This window comes from Mustela nivalis (genome assembly GCF_964662115.1).
Source record: "Mustela nivalis genome assembly, chromosome: 17".
In the NCBI taxonomy this organism is placed as follows: Eukaryota; Metazoa; Chordata; class Mammalia; order Carnivora; family Mustelidae; genus Mustela; species Mustela nivalis.
Window position 1 is genome coordinate 48,568,486 of NC_139036.1, and position 20,734 is coordinate 48,589,219.

The following is a 20,734-nucleotide window of genomic DNA, read 5'->3' on the forward strand; positions in this document are numbered from 1 at the left end:
TTATTGGATAGCAGGAGCTTGTCAAAGAATACTCCTAGAAAAGCAGCTTTTGAAACTCATTGTGTTATAAGAATGTTTTTCAAAAATTACTTCTGAAACAAGACTAAAGCTCTGTAGTTGATAAAACTATAAAATGTCTATTTATACAGTGATAGAAATTACAAAAGGCTTTATACTATTAAATATACATATGAAATTAGTATCTTCCTGGTCTGAGGATTCCCATAAAATTTATCTTTTTTGGTACAATCTGGCAATGCCAACGGCTACAGAAAATGTATCAACCAACCAAACCACTATTTCATTAGAAACTGCACCAAATCCAATGTCAAAAACATTACTTTATTTTTCTAGGATGAAATGTCCTATTACGTACAAAAGGAATTGCTGTTTAGAATTTGCCACAATCTGTTAAAAACATAGCAATCTATTGCCTACAGGTAGGAAAGTTCTTGCTGCAACAAGTTTTAAATGATTAAGCCCATATATATCTATATCTCTCTCTATATATATGAATAAATAGTACAGAAATACTGTGACGTGACGAGATGCAGAATGACTTTATAATTCATTAAAATGTAGGATTCTTGCATCAGCACAGCGCATACAATAGGTAACATTTTTTTTTTTTTAAAGTATAAGGACAAAATAACCTGTATTTGACTACTTCCATGTTAGTTATTTTAAGCAAAACTTTGTTTCCATGTTTTCATATTGAGCAGTTAGTCTCTTTAAGTTTGTAAGCATAGGTTTGTGACATTTGTATGTACAAAAAGGAATGGGCTTCATGAGATAAAATTAACCCAGAATAACCTGCACACCTGAGTCTGTGATAAGGAAGAACTGGGAACTGGAGCAACATTGTTCGTTCTTTTAAGAAACTAAGGTCCGGGAAAGGTTTTGCATAGCAGGGTGATATTAAACAGAAGGAAAACTTTTTAAAAACATGATTTGACAAATCCCAGAAACTGGCAGGACAAAGCTAACATGAATTAGTGCAAAATCTAGTAAAATTTTTGCAAAGCTGCATAAACCAACTATGGCAGATCTTACAGAAGCTCTTATTACAATGCGGTAGGTAATACAACGTGTAAGGTTAGAACACCGAAAGGAAAGACATGCAAAATACACCATCCTCTGCTGGTTCCATTTTCCCCCTACTGCTTACACTACTTTTCTTATGTGGGAGAAAACCCACAAACAACTCAACCAACAAAATAATACAAAATGGATGAAGTCATTTAAAAAATGCCCCATATAAACTCTAAGTAGCTGTCCGTAACTGATAATTTGCCTGGCATTATGTAATGTACAGATGAAGGCAATGTGTATTTTGCCACATTAACTGATGCAACAGGATTAGCACCCCTGAAGATTCTTCTCTGATGTGATGACAGTGGGCTGGGAACTAGGAAATGAAGGGCCACGACTGCCCTGGGGAAACCCCAGGTGCAATGAGATTCTCCAGCCTGTTATGTACCTTGCAGCCCTCCCTTTCCCCTCAAAGGCTTACAGATAGATAATCATTAGCGCACATTCAAAGACACCATCTGTGGGAGAAAAATGATCTCCATTTATTTTGTTTCATATACATCCATAGTTGAATTTTAATACAAAAAGAAAAAAATTAGAATCTGACAAATGTTTACAAACAAGATACCTTCAAATAGATTTTACTCAGTTTAGCCTGGTGCAGAGTAAATGACAAATTGTACTGTTATATTCAAGGCAACAGAGTCTGTAGTCCAGGACCACTTAGCCCAACCTTTATGCAAGCTTAATTTTTATCTACCATGAACAATAAACTCATTGTTGATTCCCAGTTGTGTGTGTGTGTGTATGTGTGTGTGCACATGTGTACATAGCAGCTCCTTTCATAGAAAGAAAAGACATCTAGAGGTCGTCTTGTACTTTTACCTACAGGAATCATGATAAGATACAGAATGGATTACATGTAACCGGGGCTGGATTTTATAAGAAAAAATAATTAGCTGACAAATGAGGGCAGCAATAAAAAAGCGTCTTTTTTGCAACAATAAATAAATACAGTCAAAAGTTTTCTGTGAGACTCTAAACCAGCTTCTTCACTGAAGAGCAGACGTGGCATTTCCATGGAGTTACACTTGACCCCATATTATCTTTTTTTCTTGCTTTCTTTTTTCTTTTTTTTTTTTTCAATAAACAAAGTTTTCCCGCTTCTGCCACAATAGTAAAACCATTTGATCTTGACAAGATAATGGTGTCGTTGACTTTGCTTTTCCCTTGTCCGTTGGACAAAATTGGCCAAGAATATAATTGGACTGTTATGACCAATAAAAACGAAGTTTAGGTCAAGTCTTGTCAGGATAACCTGACTAAAAACATCTGGCTCCTTAATTTAAAATAGTTCAGACAACCAGATTCTTGCTGTGTTTTATGTTAGGTTAACACGCTGAACTTTAAGAAGCTGTAGACTGCAGTTTGTTGTTATGAGACCTACAGAATACAGAAAAAAGGGAACAATTAAGCACCCTTCATTTTTTAAAAACAATGATGCTTTATGTGGATGCCAAGGTCGGTTTGTCTGGGGGAAGCAGCCATGTTCTTTCATTCGCCCTTGGCAAGCAAATATATGAGAATGAGTAAGAAATTTTTAACCTAAAATAGAAATTTTCACTGTACAAAGAAACATGATAGTTCACTGGTAAAGGCCATTATTAAAATATATATATATGTGTGTGTGTGTGTATATATATATATATATATATTCATCTAATAAGATTACACATTTTTTGCCAGAGGGACAGATAGAAACACATACAGAAGCATTACCATTATGGTAAAGATGTGTGTGTGTGTGTGTGTGTGTGTGTGTGTGTGTGTGTGTCATGCTTATTTACACTGACTTGGGGGAATATAAAGAAAAAAATATATTAAAAAAAGAGAAATAGCAGTATTAAAAATCACATTTGTCTATTAAAGTCCAGAAAGTCTCCTTTCTAGGTTCACAGTTTTATTCACAACTTTCGTTAGTAAAACCAAATTACTGTACAGTTACCAGGACTAAGTCAAAGTATGGTCTATTGCAATAGTGTATATAAATACAGTATTCCGGGAGTTTACAATTCTTAAATACATTGTTCAACATGGCTGCTAGAATAAACTGTTTACTACTATACATATATTTTTAACATTAAAAAATTATATTAACTAATATGAACTTTTAGGGGGCAATTTTGAATTAGGAAATCACGTGGTACAATAAAAGATAGAATGACCCCAACATCCAGTTCTGATTCCAGTTAAAAATTCAGACTAAAGATATCAGAATCTGTAAGAAAAGAAAGAACATGGATGGTATAAATGATGAATTATAACAAAGTACAGTAATGAAAATAATGTGCAAACAACACTGGAGATCATAAATTAAAAATGGGGAAAATATGGCAAAGAAAAAAACCCATAAATCAATTAAATTTCAATGAATGGATACATACATATGTGTCTCATTCTGCCTTAACCCTGGAAATCAACAAAAATTCCCTAAAATTTCCCATTTCATAGAATTGGGCACACTTCTCAATTTGTTCCAATATTTCTCAATGAAAATGATGTAAACTCAAATAAAATAAAAATCTCCAAGAAATAGCCCGATGGCAGGCTCTCCTAAGTGGCCCCTCTACTGTGAGAGACTCAGCCCCTGGGCCTCCTCTCCTTTCCCCAATTCCCTTGATTTGTCTCAGGCCCACAAGACGCTCTCCTCTCGGTCGGCAGCTGCTGCCAACCCCACTCTGAGTTCTGCCTGCAAGTCTGGCAGCAGGGGGGGTTCAAATTCCCCAGCTTCCACCTCACAGTCACCACCAAGGGCTAAAGCTTTTCCAATTAAAAAAAAAAAAAAAAAAAAAAAGAGATTTTAGAAATTTAATTGGAGGAAGAAACACATGAAGTACAAATAAAAACGCAGGGGAGACTTAAAACGAGTTGTGGTCCTCGACGCTAACCTTGACCCCACCTGAAGTCCAGGCTCCCTAGGACCAATTACTTTGAACTTCTTGGGTAGGTAGATTTCTTACACTGCTATTTCTTTCTTTCTTTTTTTTTTTTTTTATCAACTTTGTATCGCTTCAGTCCTGCTGTGGCAAAGGAGAACTAAGCTCACATAATCACTTTCCCTCCTCCTTTCTTGAATTCAAGTTTTACTTCTAATTTTAAATTACATCTTTCTGTGCTTTGTCTATAGGTTGGTTCTAAAAGTTGAAAATCAATGTACTGTTTACACTATGAGGACTATGTAAATATTTTTCTCCTTGTGGCACCTACTCAGTTGCTAAGAGGGCATTCTTAGCATTCCTATTCAACTCGTTTTTCATGGAATCTTGAACTGCCTTTCATTTTTCCTCTTATGTTCTCCAGCTAATTATCTAATGTATGAACCATTTCTCCTCCAACACACCTTCCTCTTGGGAGAGTTCCATTCTCCTGCTCTGGTCTGGATGGCCTGCTGCTTTGGCCTACTGCACAAATGAGATCCTGGGTCAGAAGAACTCATATTGTCTTCTTGAACCTCTTGTTTCTTGGATCCAAGACTTTGTTCTCTTGATTTGCTTCTTTATTTTGCTAGCACACATCTTAAAATAACTTGCTAAGAAAGGACACATGAGAAAGAGTGCCTTTCTGAGCCCATGACTGAAGATGTGCTTTTTCTGCCTCTGCACTGGACTGTTTGGCTGGACACAGAATTCTAGGCTGAAAATCATGTTTCTTCACACTTTTAGATTTATTCCGCCAAAGTCCTCTAGCATTGCATGTCATTAGAGAAAAGGGTGACACCAGTCTGGTTCTTGTTACTTTATAGGTTCTTCCACCTTCTTTAGAAACTCTGAGGGGCTTCTTTAAACCTCAGCATCTAGGAATTGTAAGTGATTTTATGTTGGATGGACTTTTCCTCTTGTCCAGCTGGCTTGTTCTGTGTATCAACTGTCCTCATCATTCTGTCCCCCACTCCATCTCCTTACCCCACAAGAATGTAAGCCCCGGAGGGATTCAGTATCGCACACACAGAGGGTCTCAAAACCCATCTGCTGAATGAACGAATGTGTTTTCCTTGGGTCTGAAGTCTTGTGCCGGTCGTCAGCTCCAGGAGTTTGCCCTATTAGTCTTTTGATGGCTTCCTCTCCTCAGTCCTATTTCTTCCTTTCTGGAATTTCCAGAATTCCAGAAAGGAATTGTGAATACTGGATATGCTACAGTGTATTTTTTCCTTTCATAATTTTTCATCTACTTGTCTTTTTGTTCTTTGCATTGAGAAACTTCTCGCTTTTAACTTCCACGGCTTATAGTTTAGATTCTTATAGATTTGTTTTTCCTAGCCACTCTTTCTGATTTTTCTTTATTCCTAAAAATCCTGTGAGTCATTTTGTAGATTCAAGATCTTTTTCTTCTTTTTTAAAATAAACTTTACCCCCAATGTGGGCCTTGACCCCAAGATCAAGAATTGCAAGCTCGGGCGCCTGGGTGGCTCAGTGGGTTAAGCCGTTGCCTTCAGCTCAGGTCATGATCTCAGAGTCCTGGGATCGAGTCCCACATCGGGCTCTCTGCTCGGCAGGGAGCCTGCTTCCTCCTCTCTCTCTCTGCCTGCTTCTCTGCCTACTTGTGATCTCTCTCTGTCAAATAAATAAATAAAATCTTAAAAAAAAAAAAAAAAAAAGAATTGCAAGCTCTACAGACCGAGCCAGCCAGGCGCCCTTAAATTCAATTACCTTCTAAAATTTCTCTTGGGACATGACCGAGAGTCCTGCTTTGTCTTTTTCAAGTTCTCTTTTTTGTTTTCTCTGGAATTCATTCTTCTGCTATACTTTGACTTTTCTCTTTTACACTGCAAGCTTTCCTTATACCTCCGGCCATCCCTTGCTGGCTGTTCACACTTAAGACTAAGTTAAGGGTGCCTGGGTGCCTCAGTCATTATGCGTCTGCCTTCAGCTCAGGTCATGATCCCCGGGTCCTGGGATCGAGCCCCGCATTGGGTTCCCTGCTCAGTGGGAAGCCTGCTTCTCCCTCTCTCACTCCCCCTGCTTGTGTTTCTACTTTCGCTGTGTCTCTCTGTGTCGAATAAATAAAATCTTAAAAAAAAAGAAAAGAAAAGAAAAGTAGGTTAAGGGATGAGACAGGTGCCTGCAGAGCCCTATGTATGCGTGCGGGGCTGACTGGCAGGTGTTGCCTTAGATCAAGGCTACTCAGTCTCAACACTACTGACATTCAGGGGCTTCAGAGTTCTTTGCTGCAGGGGTTGTCTTGGGCACTGCGGATGTTTAGTAGCATCTCTGACCTCTACCTACTAGATGGCAGCACTACTTCCCACCTCTCAGTATGACAAAAAAATGTCTCCATGCACTGCTAAGTATCCTGTGGGGGGTATGGTTATGGGCAAATTATCCCCATCGAGAGCCACAACTTTAGGGTGACAGGGCTGTGGACCTAAGCAACCTTTAAAAAAAAAACAACAAAAACCTCATCAGCTAACCAGCTTTTACCGTATTCTTTTCTTATTCTGAGTTCATACTTTTTAATTTCTTTTTTGTTTGTTTGTTTTAAAGATTTTATTTACTTATTTGTCAGAGAGAGAGAGAGAGCACACACGCAGGCAGAGGCGGAGAGAGAAGCAGGCTCCCTGCCGAGCAAGGAGCCCGATGCGGGATTCCATCCCAGGACCCTGGGATCATGACCTGAGCCAAAGGCGGCATCAACTGACTGAGCCACCCAGGCAGCCCGCATCCCTTTTTATTTATTATTATTTTACTAGGGGCTTCACCATATTGAGTAAATCCTCTTCCACCTTAGGTTTTACAGCTAATGGTTTAACAGAAGATGATACAAATGGGAAAGTATTACAGATTTTGTAAAATCTCTTTGTCCTTCGTCTAGAGGCTGCCTACCTACCTGGTTTCCTTCCTTCCTTGCCTACATTTTTTGATTCCTGAGCTTGTCCCTTACCTTTAGTCTATGTAAAGGGATGCTTAAACACAGCTATTGATCTACCTTGCTGCAGGACAAGGACAGAGACAACACCCTATGGACTGTCCTGAGAGGAAAATAATGAAGCTGAGCGCCGCCTCTTACACTTTGGTATGCAGAGCCCACTAGGTAAGAGAGATGGCCAGGTCCCAAACTAGCCAAGATCTACCTAGTCTGACTATCTAGGGAAGGTCAAGCGTGCAAGCTGGTGGATGGCGGATGGGACCCGTGAGACTCAGGGCTTCGAGGGGTAGCAGTTATCACCAGATGGAGAACGGGCTTCTGTTGGAAGGAAGGAAGTCATGGGCTTGAAAAGCAGGGACTGAAGTTCAGACACTGGAGGTTCAAAGGAAAGGTCTAGTGTTGCCCACAGAAAAATATCCACAGGAATAAACCATTTTATGACTTCAAAGATACAGCAAACATAAATTAAGAAAGTACTTAAATCCCTGTTCCCGGACTTCCCTTTACTCTACCCTCCTAACAGTCATCTTTATCCTTTCGCAAACTCAATATGGGCAAGGGCTTGGGCTTACTACTACCTCTGTATGGGCCCCATGGCATTTCTTTAAATTAATAAATAAATTGTATTAAGTAAACTCTAGGCCCAATGTGGGGCTCAAATTCGTGACCCTGAGATCAAGAGTCGCAAGCTCCACTGACCAAGCCAGCGGGCGCTCCTGCCCCACCGCACCTCACATTCCACACGCATCTGATAAGTGTTTTATTTTAAAAAATTACTTTTAAATTTTAAGCAAATCACAAACTCAACAATTTCTCATAATGAGTTCGTCTTCTTGTCCTTGGCGGTATATCATAATGCTAGAGTTTTGATTTTTTTTTTTCCTTCAAGATTCTTGATTTCAAGGTTCAAATTTACCATAAACAGCACTACATCCCTAGACAAAACAGCACAGAATCTGAGGAACTGGATTACTTTCGAACACTAAGACACATGCTTACCTGCTAGCCTTGAACCCTTTCAATTTCTGTACAAAGAAGGACTCCAGAACTTCCGCACACTGGTAAAAAGGCGAGTCACTCGGATTGTAGTAACGACAGTTATCAAAAATTTTGGTCATATCTGCCACAAATTCCGTCAGCTTTTCATAATATCGTCTTTGTACTCTTTCTTCCATGGTGGCAAGGTCTTAAAAACACAAAACGTAAAAACATTTTCAAAGCTTTAAGGTCGATCCAATGTAAATCTTGCCCACGGTTCTGACTCACAAGAATACAGATTTCCTGCACAAACAGGAAAGCTGAAGCTGATTCACCAATGGAAACTACTTAATAATTCATGAAAAAAAACAGGAGCACTTCTCCAATTTTGTTTTTGATTGGGGATTCTAAAATATAAATCTTGGCTACTGTTAAGAAGGTAATTTTATATTCAGTTAACTACAGAAAATAGCCCTTTATTCAGCTGGGTTGAAATAAAAGAAGCTACACCAACACCATCAACACACATCTAAGTACATTTTTACATGCGAACAATTACGTATATACACTACATGTACAAAGAGAAAGAGGGAATCCAAAATTACAAACAAAAAATCTTTGTGGTTTTGTGGTATCTGTGTATCTGTATTCGATTTTAATAACATAATTTTTTCATTATTTATTTTTATTGTTACTGTATGTTGGTAACAAGTGATACTGACTTAACACTTCAGGTGGCAAGGACGTAAAATGTCTTCTTAAAATAAAGGGAAAAATATTAGCTAATATGAATAAAAATAGTACGTTAATAGTACAGGTAGTATGCCGAAATTACTAAAATAATTCAGGCAGCACACAGGTTAAGTGCTTTTGAATATACTGCACTAAATCTACCTGTAAGAACATTACATCCTAGGAGAAAGTTGTGGTTGAAGGAAAATTCCATATACGATTTTTTTCTTTTGAAGATTTACTCATTTGAAAGAGAGATAGTGAGAGAGAGCATGAGAGGGGAGAAGGTCAGAGGGAGAAGCAGACTCCCGTAGAGCTGGGAGCCCGATGCGGGACTCAATCCCAGAACTCCCGGATCATGACCTGAGCTGAAGGCAGTTGCTTAACCCACTGAGCCACCCAGGTGCCCTCCATATATAATTTTACATAAAAAGCTGGTGATCTCAAGTCAATCCAGGACTGACAAACTCACAGGTAACAGTTCTAAATAAATCTCAATAATTAGGGGCACCTGGGTGGCTCAGTGGGTTAAGCCGCTGCCTTCGGCTCAGGTCATGATTCCAGGGTCCTGGGATCGAGTCCCGCATTGGGGGTCTCTGCTCAGCAGGGAGCCTGCTTCCTCCTCTCTGCCTGCCTCTCTGCCTACTTGTGATCTCTGTCAAATAAATAAATAAAATCTTAAAAAAAATCTCAATAATTATTTTGGAATTTGAGAAAATGATTTTTTAAAAGATTTTTTTTGAGAGCGAGAGAAAGAGAGAAGGAGAGAGAGAGTGGGTGTCTGCCAGTTGGGAGAGGGGCAGGAGAGAGAATCTTCAAGCAGATTTGGTGCTGAGCATGCAGCCTGACACAGGGCTCAATCTCACAGCCCTGAGATCTGGACCTGAGCCGAAACCAAGAGTCAGCTGCCCAAACGACTGAGCCAAGCAGGTGTCCTGAGAAAATGATTTTCAAGTCTAAGTATATCTAAGAAACACTGAACAATAAAAGCAGCAGGATAAAATAAAATCTATCAGACTTGAAACATATAAAGCTATGATAATGGACAGTGTGGCAGGTGCAGGACGACACCAAGAGTAATGGAGCCGTACTCAAACCGGGCACAGACCTAACTGCATTCAGTATAAAAACTGTATGTATATTGATGATGTCATTTCAAATAAGCAGCAGCAGAAAAAAAAAATTCCTTAATAAAGTGGGTTGAGGCAACCTTCTACATATCTAAAGAAAAAATTCTACCTCACACTAATGCCAAAATAATTCTAGGTGGATCAAAATTTAAGGACAACAGTGAAAATGGTTAAAAGGCACTAAAAGGGGCACCTGGGTGACTCAATGGGTTAAAGCCTCTGCCTTCAGCTCAGGTCATGATCCCAGGGTCCTGGGATGGAGCCCCATATTGGGGTCTCTGCTCAGCGGGCAGCCTACTTCCCCCCTTTCTCTGCCTACTTGTGATTTTGCTCTCTGTCAAATAAATAAAATCTTTAAAAAAAGTAAAAAATAAAAGACACAACATTGTGAATGTGATTAATCATTGAACTGTACATATTAAACAGTTGTTATATACATATATATATATAATTTTTTTTTTGAAGATTTATTTGAGAGAGGGAAAGAGAGAAAGTGCAAGCAGGAGGAGGGGCAGGGGGAGATGGAGGAGGAGGAACCAGATGCCTGCTGAACATGGAGCCTGACATGGGGCTCGATCTCACAACACTGAGATTATGACCCAGTATCAAGAGTTAGATGCTTAACCAACTGAGCCACCAAGGCTACCCCAGTTTTATATATATATGTATGTGTGTGTGTGTGTGTGTGTGTGTGTGTATCCCTGTTATATATATCTTTTTTTTGTCTTTTTTTTTTTTACCTGTTATATATATCTTAACACACCCACACACCCATCTTTGATAGTTCCAGTTTATGTAGATAAGGGAAAAAACATCTGCAAACATGCTCCTAGCCTGATGAAATTTCAAGCAAGGCTTGGGCACATCTGCTGTGTGCAGGAGGTCCAGCAAGCTGTATAGGAAAGAGTAAACACTTAATATAGCACTTAAGTTCTGCATGCTTCCTGCCTGGCTAATTTTAATAATGTATGTGAATAGTGCTTGGACATTTTGTGATTCCAACTTAATGAGACAGCCATTAAAAAGAAATTACTAGAGGGGCACCTGAGTGGCAGTCTGTTAAGTGTATGAATCTTGGTTTTGGCCCAGGTCATGATCTCAGGGCTGTGGTGCAGAGCCTCCCATCAGGCTTTGGGCTCCATGCGGAGTCGACTTGAGATGCTCTCTCCCTTTCCCTTCCCTCCTGCTTGTGCACTTGATCTCTCTCAAAAAAAAAAAAAACAAAACCAAAGAAAGAATGATCTAGGAGAACATATAACTGAGTATTTATAAATCTGGGGAAGAGCAGAGGACTAAAGTATGACTCCAAAAGCAGAATTTATAATGGTGAATAGATTTAAATCCAAGAGTGTTAAAAATGATCATCTGCTGGGGTGCCTGGGTGGCTCAGCAGGTTAATGTCCGACTCTTGATTTCAGCTCACTTCATGATTTCAGGGTTATGGAACTGAGCCCAGTGTTGAGTTCTGCGCTCAGCAGAGTCTGCTTGTCCCTATCCCTCTGCCCCTCCCTGGGCTAACACATTCACTCTCTCTCTCTCTCTCTCTCAAAAAAAAAAAAAAAAAAAAAAAAAAAAAATCAGTATAGGACTTCATTTTGAAGTAGGCTTCACACTGATCTCATGACCCTGAGACCAAGTCTTGAGCTGAAATCAAGAATCCAATGCCGAACTGACTGAGCCACCTAAGTCAGTCCTTGTGATATAAAAGAGCCCATTAAGGAACAGTGACAATATGAATATCTAGAGAAAAAAACCACAAAATACATAAATAGGAAACTCACATAAAATTCAGACAATAAGTACACATCACTAGTTACTGAAGTCATGCAAAGCCAACGAACCACTTTCTTTATCCAAGTTAGCAGAAATTAAAAATAACACATCGGCCTATCTTCAACAATTACCTCCAAGTAAGAGTATGAGTGGTAAGACATTTTATATTTTACTGCACCTCTATAACACCTGTATACTAAACACATCGTTTTTAAATAAATATTTTCAAATAAAATATTTCCTCTCAAAAGTATAATACTCAGTGTTTTCAAGAGTAGAGAGGGAAGGATACGTATACATGCTGTTACTGGAAACTGGTTCAATTTGCAGAAGTGATATTTGAAAATATTTATCAAAAGCCTAAAAAGTATATACATATTCCTTTGACTCAGAAATTCTAACTCTTAGAAAATCTACTTCTAGGAATTTCTTCTCAGAAAACAAGTGCAGGCAAATGCATAAACAAAGATGTTTGCAGAAGTGTTGCGTATAGCAGCAAAAACTGCACACAAGTGAAAAACCCATTAATTGGGGGTGATTAAATAAATTACTTTAATGGGATATGAATAACAACGATGTAGGTCTAGACCGCATATTTTCACGCGGTATGAAAAAATGTACTGAGAAGTTTATAAAGTATGTTATAAAACATGGTCTATTCATATAACCCTATTTCTGTTCAAGAAAATACATAAAAGCTACTAATCTTGTTGGCTCCCTCATTCCCTGAAAAGAAACTACAATCTTCAACTTAGCCTCTATCTTTGTACATATCTTCTCTGCATTTCTAAATACAATTATGTGGCCTAGAAAATACAGAATTGTTTGCTGCTTGAAACCCAGGTATTTTTCTGTGACTTTGATTTTCCTTTCACTAGTGTGTCTTGGAGATCTGTATTATCTTTGTGTACACACCTAGTACATAACAGGCTGTTTACATTTTGGTGGTATTAAGAAAAAAGGAGGAGGGGAAAAAAAGGACAGAAAATAATCCAGCTCTTTAAGAAAAGAATTATGGGGGCGCCTGGGTGGCTCAGTGGGTTAAGCCGCTGCCTTCGGCTTAGGTCATGATCCCATTGTCCTGGGATCGAGTCCCACATCGGGCTCCTTGCTCAGCAGGGAGCCTGCTTCTCTCTCTGCCTCTCCCTGCCACTTTGCCTGCTTGTGCACTCTCTCTCTCTGACAAATACATAAATAAAATCTTAAAAAAAAAAAAAAGAATTATGGTTAAATAAGTAAAGGTAGATTCAATTCACAGATTACTGAAAGCCCTTAAAGTCATGTTATTGAAGGTTAACAACACAGGAAAATGTTTGTTAAACAGATGATGACACAAATATATTTTTAAGTTTATTTATTTAAATAATCTCTATACATGGGCTCGAACTCACAACGCTGAGATCAAGAGTCCCATGCCTCCCTTACTGAACCATTGAGGTGCCCCTCAAACAAATCATATGGTCTCAATTTTAATACACACACATACACACACACACAGAGCACACCAAAATAGGATTCAGTGAGGAAAAGATAAAGGTACATTCTATCTTTTCTTATTTCTTTTCTTTATTTCCTAGATTTTCTATGATGTTTAGAAGCAGAATTATCTGTCTAAATAAATATCCCCAGATACTCTCTCCAAAGAGATTATACATATCTAAAATATGTACACAGATTAGCTTCTTCTACCTTCGACATCAGAACAGAGGTAACGGCTACTTGTTTAATTTAGTTTTAACTAAGTTTCACTTATTTCCCCTTCATGTTTTCTCCCCCTCTTTGAAGCTGCATCAAACACAAACCCTTCTCATTTAAAAAAATTGAGATATAACAGACATATAACACTGTATCAGTTTTAGGTGTACAACATAATTACTTGGTATATCAATATACTGCAAAGTGATGGATTGCCCAATAAGTTTAATTAACACCTGTTGCCAACCACATACAGTAAAAAAGTCTTTTTTTTCTTGTGATGAGAACGTTCCAGGTAACTCTCTTAGCAACTTTCAAATACACAGTAAAATCCTTCCCATTTAAAAAATGCGGGGCGCCTAGGTGGCTCAGTGGGTTAAGCCACTGCCTTCAGCTCGCGTCATGATCTCAGGGTCCTGGGATCGAGTCCCGCATCGCGCTCTCTGCTCAGCAGGGGGCCTGTTTCCCCTCCTCTCTCTCTGCCTGCCTCTCTGCCTACTTGTGATCTCTCTCTGTCAAATAAATAAATAAAATCTTTGGAAAAAAAAATGCTTATCTGGCTTTTGAACTACTTTCAACAGCTGGAGCTAATTCTTACTTTGGCAATTTTAGAAGCTTTAACTACATTTTAATTTTTATAATTTCATTTGCAGATAAATTGTTTTTAGCACAAGTACCTGAAACTGTTCATCACAATACAATCACTTGTGGCTGTTACTTATTACCATTTTTTTTTTTGTCGTGGGAAATAAGGGTATAGTCTCTTGGCTCTCTACTCGGGCCCACCAAACGTGCTTTCCTTCAGGAAAAGATGAGGAAAAGGTGACAGAGAGTGATGAGAGGCTCAGACAGACCCTGATCTGTGCACGGATTTCATTCATCTTTTATCAGCTGCATAGTACTCTGCTCACGTATCATCTGATTCAGCTGTTCCTCTACAGATTTACTGATGGCCCCTGATCTCATTTCTGGTTTTTCTGGACTTAGAGTCTGCGATGAATAACATACTTGTGCACATATAAATCCTAGGAAATGAAATTGCTGGGTCCAAGGGAATGCAGATTTAAACTTTTGTACGCAATCCCCACTTATCCTACAAGTTACCATGCCAATTTATTCTTCCACCGGCCTTGCTCAACATATCCTCACAATATATCAGTTTCATGGATGATAAGTAACTTCTGAGATATCTGAAAACACTCCATATTCAACTCCAGTACCTACCCATAGGTTCCTTAATAACACCGTAATAATCTGGTGCATCATTAGGATCCACGGGTTCAAGGAAAGGCCAGGCCATCTTATGGGCCTATAAGGGGGAGGGGGCAGAAAACAACATTATTGTCAGGTGGAAATATTCATTTCATTTAAGTTTCCCAATTGAGTTACTGTATCAATCAACCCCTAAACTCCAGAAGTCAGTTTAAACCTGAGAGATGAAATTATTTTATAATTATTTTATACTGGAGCTTCACTCTAGTCATCAGTCATCTCGGGTGAGCATACCTTGTACTAAGGGTTCTCGAAGGGTGGGCTGAGGACCTCAGCTGGGGCGGGTGGAGCACTAGCATAGAAGTCGGAAGCTTGTACTCTCATCCCTACGTGATAACCTGCTACCTGTATAGCTGAGGGAAGAGGTTCCAAGTGTGTGGAATGGTTCCCACTGATAATGAGGTGACAGAGGCACGCTATTAAATAACTTCATCCACATACTGAGACCACTGTTCTCTTTTCAGTTCTTTTTTAAAAATCTGTATTTTCCTTTAAAGATTTTATTTTTGAGTAATCTTTACACCCACGGCAGGCTCAGACTCACGACCCCAAGATCAAGAGTCGCATGCTCTTCTGATGGAGCTCCCCGGGTGCCCCCTCCCTAGAATTTAATCAAATTGTTTTTCAATCTACAGTGGTGAGGTAAACTTGTCTTTAAAAATTAAATCTAGGTTAACAAAGTGAGTCATTTTAAAACCGAGTGTTAGATCAACAACTGTGTTCCTGTGTGGAGACGGTTAATCTCATGAAATCGGCATGTGAAGGACTGAAGTCTGGAGTACTTCACTAGGCTAGCCAGGAGTCAGGAAATAATCACAGACTCTGTGACTGGAAGGTTCGAACCCTAGAAACGTCTCCAAAGTCACGCTGGTTGACTTCCTCTTCCAACGCTGCGCACAGAGCGGTTTCTCACCTGTAAAGAACGAAGCACCCTTTTTAAGCCCTCATAATCTTTCTCTGTCAGCGGTGTGAGCACTGTCATGGCATCCTCTGTTGACTGGCACTGTGGACAGACATACTCGTCAATGAGCTCTGCCTCACTCTGCAAGATGCCAACGCAGCGCCCATGGTACCAATTCTGACACCGATCACAGCCAATATAGAATCTGCAAGATCCGAAATGGAAATGTGAGTTCAAAACAGATGGGATCGCATTACACAATTTATTTTAAAGAACACTAAAACATGCACCTGAAAAGATTCTAACTCTGCGTATAAAATAGTTTTAGTATTACAACTGTTTTAATACTTTTGCAGCTTGGCATTCAACTGTGTTAATTTAGTGTTTCTGATGTTAAGAACAAGCAATAAAAGTTTATTAAGAACACTGTGTAGGGGCGCCTGGGTGGCTCAGCTGTTAAGTGTCTGCCTTTGGCTCAGGTCTTGATCCCAGGGTCCTGGGATCAGGCCTGCATCAGGCTCCCTGCTCGGCGGAAAGCATGCTTCTCCCTCTCCCACTCCCCTTCTCTCGCTGTGTCTCTCTCTGTCAAATAAATAAAATCTTTACCAAAAAAGAAGAAAAAAAAAAGAAAGAAAGAAAGAAAAAAGAAAGAAAGCAAAAAAGAACACTTAATAGTGGAGAATTAATACGAAGAAAAATGCAAAATATTTAATTGACTTTAAAGCTCTAAACAAAATAAACCAAAAATCTTTCAACTAGTACTGTATCACATGGGAAGCTGGTACTGGCCACCCAACCGGGAGTTCAAAATCCTATAAGCTAATAACAGAGTCTCAGAAATTATACCCAAATTAGTGTTTTTTTTTTTTTTAACCCCTAACCTACAATAAAGCGCCATTTCAAACACTGATAAAGTCCAAACAAGTCAGGCTATTTTAATCTCATTAATTTCTATGTTACATATTGAAGAATCAAGTCGACCATTAAACGATATTTTCCCCCAATGCATCTCAAACATTCACTGTGAAGCAACATAAATTTTGAAGGGGAGGTAAAGAGGGAAAAAAAAGAGAAAAAAAATTGGGAAGGAATTTGTAATGTAAGTGTATAATATATGCAGAAAAAGATCTTGCTTTTTATTTTAAAATAAATAAGTAACCAGTCAGAGCAATTTGGCTTCCTAAATTATTAAATATGATGCTCTTATCAGAACTCACTGTGACTCATCATAAGGTGTTCTGCAGATACAGTACAATTCCTCACTGCTGCCCTCTTGTGCCCGTTTACAATCATTACAGATGTACACATCCATTTTCTTAGCCTCCTTTTCTGTGATGCCAACACATTCTCCATGATACCAGTTAGTACAAAGATCACAGCCAATATAGAACCTAAAAGTATTCACAATGAAAATGACAATGTAATTGTCATTTTGAGCTGCAAGATACTTAAATCTGTCTTCCCTGTCCTGATTCACTTTCTTATAGGATTACTTTCTGCAATGAGTCAGCTAAACATCCTGCATCCGACCATTCTACTCCTGGCAAACTACAGCATCTGACACTGTATCAAGTGTAGAAACATAAAATCACTCACATCAATTTCAACAAATACACTGTTTAGTGAAATATGGGTCTTTAAAAACATACTGGAATTTGAAAAAATAAACAACACACTGATGGTAATGTCTCCCTCTTAATGAATGTGTATAAAACTGTAACAGGCACAAAAACCAAAGCCAAAGAATCAAAGACTTACATCTGTCAAACCTATGCCACAGAAGCCATTTCAAATTCAGGGCTATTTCTTAGATAGGTTTGAAAATGTATCTCACAGTTTAAATTTGAAAACAAAGCAAAGCGCAAACACCAAGAAGTTACACTACAAGGAACATGCACGTCAGCCAGGTGTAGAAGATAAATGGTCAAAATGAAAGTATGAAAGAAAAGTATATGTGGTATTCAATTTCTACTAAGTTTTCTAAATTAACATGGGAATTTAATTATAACAGATTACAACAAGGACCAGTTTTTCAATGTAATGTATGTGACAATGTGGAGAGTGACTAGGTTAATTACCTGGTAAAGAACTGCTTCAACTCAAAACGGGGGAGACACAGTGTGGAGTGTGGTATGGGAACAGGTAGCCAAGACAGCAAGTAATTGGCGAGCTGGGGTGCTACGGGTACGTAACTGAGGGTAATCACATGCAGTTAAACCTCAAGGCTTTTGTAATGTAAGATCCCAAATGACAGAATGAATGAGGAGCATCTCTACGACAAACACAGAGTGTATCTCAAAGTGCTGGCAGCGCGATGTAGGAACGCCGTGTAAAAATCACAGCAAGAATTAGTGTGGACCCCTAAGGGATCTGACTGGCTTGCTGATGTGGTTCTACCCAAGTCTTTCTTGGTAAATTCACCTGGAGAAATGGAACTGGTCCTCAAACTAAAGTGCCATCTGAATGTAAAGGAGTAATGATATAGGACTGTGTAGTTCATCCTAGTCCCACTAATTTTTTTATTTTGGGAAGTGAGACTCCTGCATGATTTTCACTAGGGACTGGGCCTTCAGGGTGTTTCTGGATGTGGCCCTCACTGGATGGCAGGCAATGTATTCTGCACGTGAGCTCACGACTTGAATTTCAAGTGTTAGTCACTCTCACTAGATTCCCAAACCAGCCTAGTTTGGTACAAGAGATTACAAAATACTCCTAAAAAACACTAATTCATCCCGACTACAACAGGGAGTGGATGAACTTGGCCTATTGAAATTTTAGTAACAACAAACTGAAAAATAGGAAATACCCACGAGACGATGAGGCGATCACAGTAGAATGAGGACATGTTCATGCGTGCCTCATTTTAGGCAGCATAAGTATGACAAAAACGTGTGTGAGATGAATCTCTGTGATCTGAATATTTTAAATAAGCCAAAGAAGTCTAATTATTTAAATGAAGTCCATAAGCAGATATTTTTGTAAAGAAAGTAAATCATGTTCTGTTTTGTTCTATAAATCGCTGAGTATTCTTGTGCTTAAAGGGAGGCACGCTTGTTTTAGACTAAAGGCAAAATCAGTTAGCAGGGCCCCACTTTCCACATTATCTGTCATTTCCAATAAAGACAATGAAAAGGGAAGACGCCAAAACTGAGGTGCTTAATTCAACACACAGCTAAATCTAGCAATAGAAAGTGTTGATCTAGCACCTGGTTATAATTTTAAATATCACCGCCAATGCAGCTTCAAAGTTGCAACTTAAAAAACGTGATTGAAAAGATCACTATTTTATTTTATAAATTGATTAGGCATCCACTGAAGGTAGATATTAAGCATGGCTAACCCTAAATAATCATATATTTTTAGCACAAACTTCTTGGTTACTGCAAAAAGCACTAGTTAACCTTGACTTTAAAAAGCTGGCCTACATTTAAATACTCAAAATGAAAGCTAAATACTTCATTGAATGATAATGATAACAAAAAATGAAACTACATTCATGAATTAGTGTTTTTAAAATCTTGTATATATCACCAAATACAAGTCACAACAGCCAAAAACAGCTTCCAGCTGCCATGCTTTATTATCACATTTTTGAGTGTCATTCTTGAAGACTGAGTGAAAAGAACACTCCAGCATTTGTCCCCAAGAAGAAAGTGGGAACTTTGACAAAAATAATATTGTCAGTATTACAATACCAAAAACATAGAATTGCTTAAAATTAAACAATAAAAAACCAAAACCACTCAAACTTGAAACCTTGTGCACCATTCATATCAGATAGTGGCTAAGATTTGATGTAATCATAAGGTCGTGAACAGGTTCCAGAAAGGCTGCTCTCAGCTTTGGGCAGCAGTAATAATAGACCTCCTTCTCCAGACAACATTACTAATTGATTTGGAGTTAATCCAGAGAGAAGAGGAGAAAGCAAAAGAGCAAGAGAAAGCTTGTTTTTGACAGAAAAGAATACGATGAAGAACAAACATGAATCATGAACACGTAAAATACAAAAATTTTTACTTCTCTAGTGTCAAGTTTAAGAACATCAGCTATAAGACCACAGACAAAACATCATTACCCTTACTTTCAACTACTTTCATTGACATTGCTACCAATACACTCATTTTCTTCGCAACTGGAAATTTAACAGCTAAACTTTTAAGAAAATAAACTAGAGCCCGAAAAGATCTACTCACTTAGATTCATCATAAGGCGTTTTACAGATACAGTAAAGCTTTGTGTCCTTCTTAGTTTCCTTTGAGGTAGTAGAGATCATTTTCTTCTTCTTGGACTTGGAGCTTGAGTCTCTTTCTTCTTCTCGCTTCCTCTTCTGGGAAGCCACAGGCAGTGTGGCCGTGGCCGTGGCCGTGGCCAGGGGGCCTGTATGCTGCGGGGGAGGCGGAGGCGGGGGTGAAGGCGGAGGGGCTGGAGGCGCAGGCGGCGCTGCAGGCGAGGTGGCCGCCACGGCTGTTGCCTGCACCATGTCTTTCTCTTTCTTAATTTTCAAGTCTCTCTTGAGTTCTTCCTGTTGTCAATTAAAGACAATGCAAGACTGTCATTGGACTTAATGTAAATGCGCGACTTTGGTCAGTGCACGTGATCAGAGGACTTTACATGACCTTCCTTCTTGCCTTACCTCCCTTGTCGGAGCAGCTCCACAGTTCAGCCTAGTGTGAGGGAGGGGAGTCACTGGAGTGTCCTAACCATACTCTGAACCCAATCAAATCCACGAGAAATATAAAGGGAAGATTATGCAACAACTGGAAAGCTGCTATCTTCAAAGAAGATCTGACAGAAAGATGACCAATTTTCTGAAAACAATGGCCCTCCTGGCTTGCCCGTGTTGTGTCTTGATTATTTCAGCTGTTGCTCAGAATGGGATTCAAGTGTCCTCACCCACTGACTGCTTCCTTCCGGCTTCTCTCTGTCTCGTCCTTGGAGCGAGACCCACCAAGAACTGAACATGACACTCAAGATGTGATCTTTGACCAGCCCAAAAACTGAGTGAGAGACAGACTAGCCTTGTTTATTATGCTCCTATGTCTAGAACTGAAGAATGCAGGGAAAGCTATTTTAGCAATACACATTTTGACATAAATAAATGTCCTTACTTCTCTTCATGTGAAATACTTTATAGACACACCTCTGTTACCTAGTGCTACAACTTATTCTTTGAAATGCTTATTTCCCTAGAGAAAAAAAAGCTATCGTCATTGGCATCCATGTATAAACTTGGTGTGAATAAGTCACTGCTATGACCAAGCTTTTAAACATCACACACACACAAATTTAAGTAATCTCT

The 20,734-nt window shown here is 39.0% G+C and overlaps 1 protein-coding gene across 34 annotated transcripts in view; it reads right to left on the minus strand.

Annotated features, from left to right (window-relative positions):
* Positions 1–323: 323 nt before the first annotated feature.
* Positions 324–20,734, minus strand: part of BPTF (bromodomain PHD finger transcription factor) — a 159,079-nt gene continuing 138,668 nt past the window's right edge. For 13 of the 34 annotated variants that reach the window (XM_082706621.1, XM_082706620.1, XM_082706612.1 and 10 more), the window contains 6 exons: positions 19,629–19,957; positions 16,653–16,826; positions 15,448–15,640; positions 14,487–14,571; positions 7,954–8,140; positions 324–2,475 (listed from right to left, as the gene is read on the minus strand). In XM_082706621.1, the coding sequence (XP_082562747.1) occupies positions 2,439–2,475; positions 7,954–8,140; positions 14,487–14,571; positions 15,448–15,640; positions 16,653–16,826; positions 19,629–19,957 (1,005 nt within the window). In that variant the 3' untranslated portion in view covers positions 324–2,438. Of the gene's footprint in view, positions 3,311–7,953; positions 8,141–14,486; positions 14,572–15,447; positions 15,641–16,652; positions 16,827–19,628; positions 19,958–20,734 lie in introns of all 34 variants that reach the window. The other 21 variants (XM_082706592.1, XM_082706593.1, XM_082706619.1 and 18 more) reach the window with 3 other exon arrangements.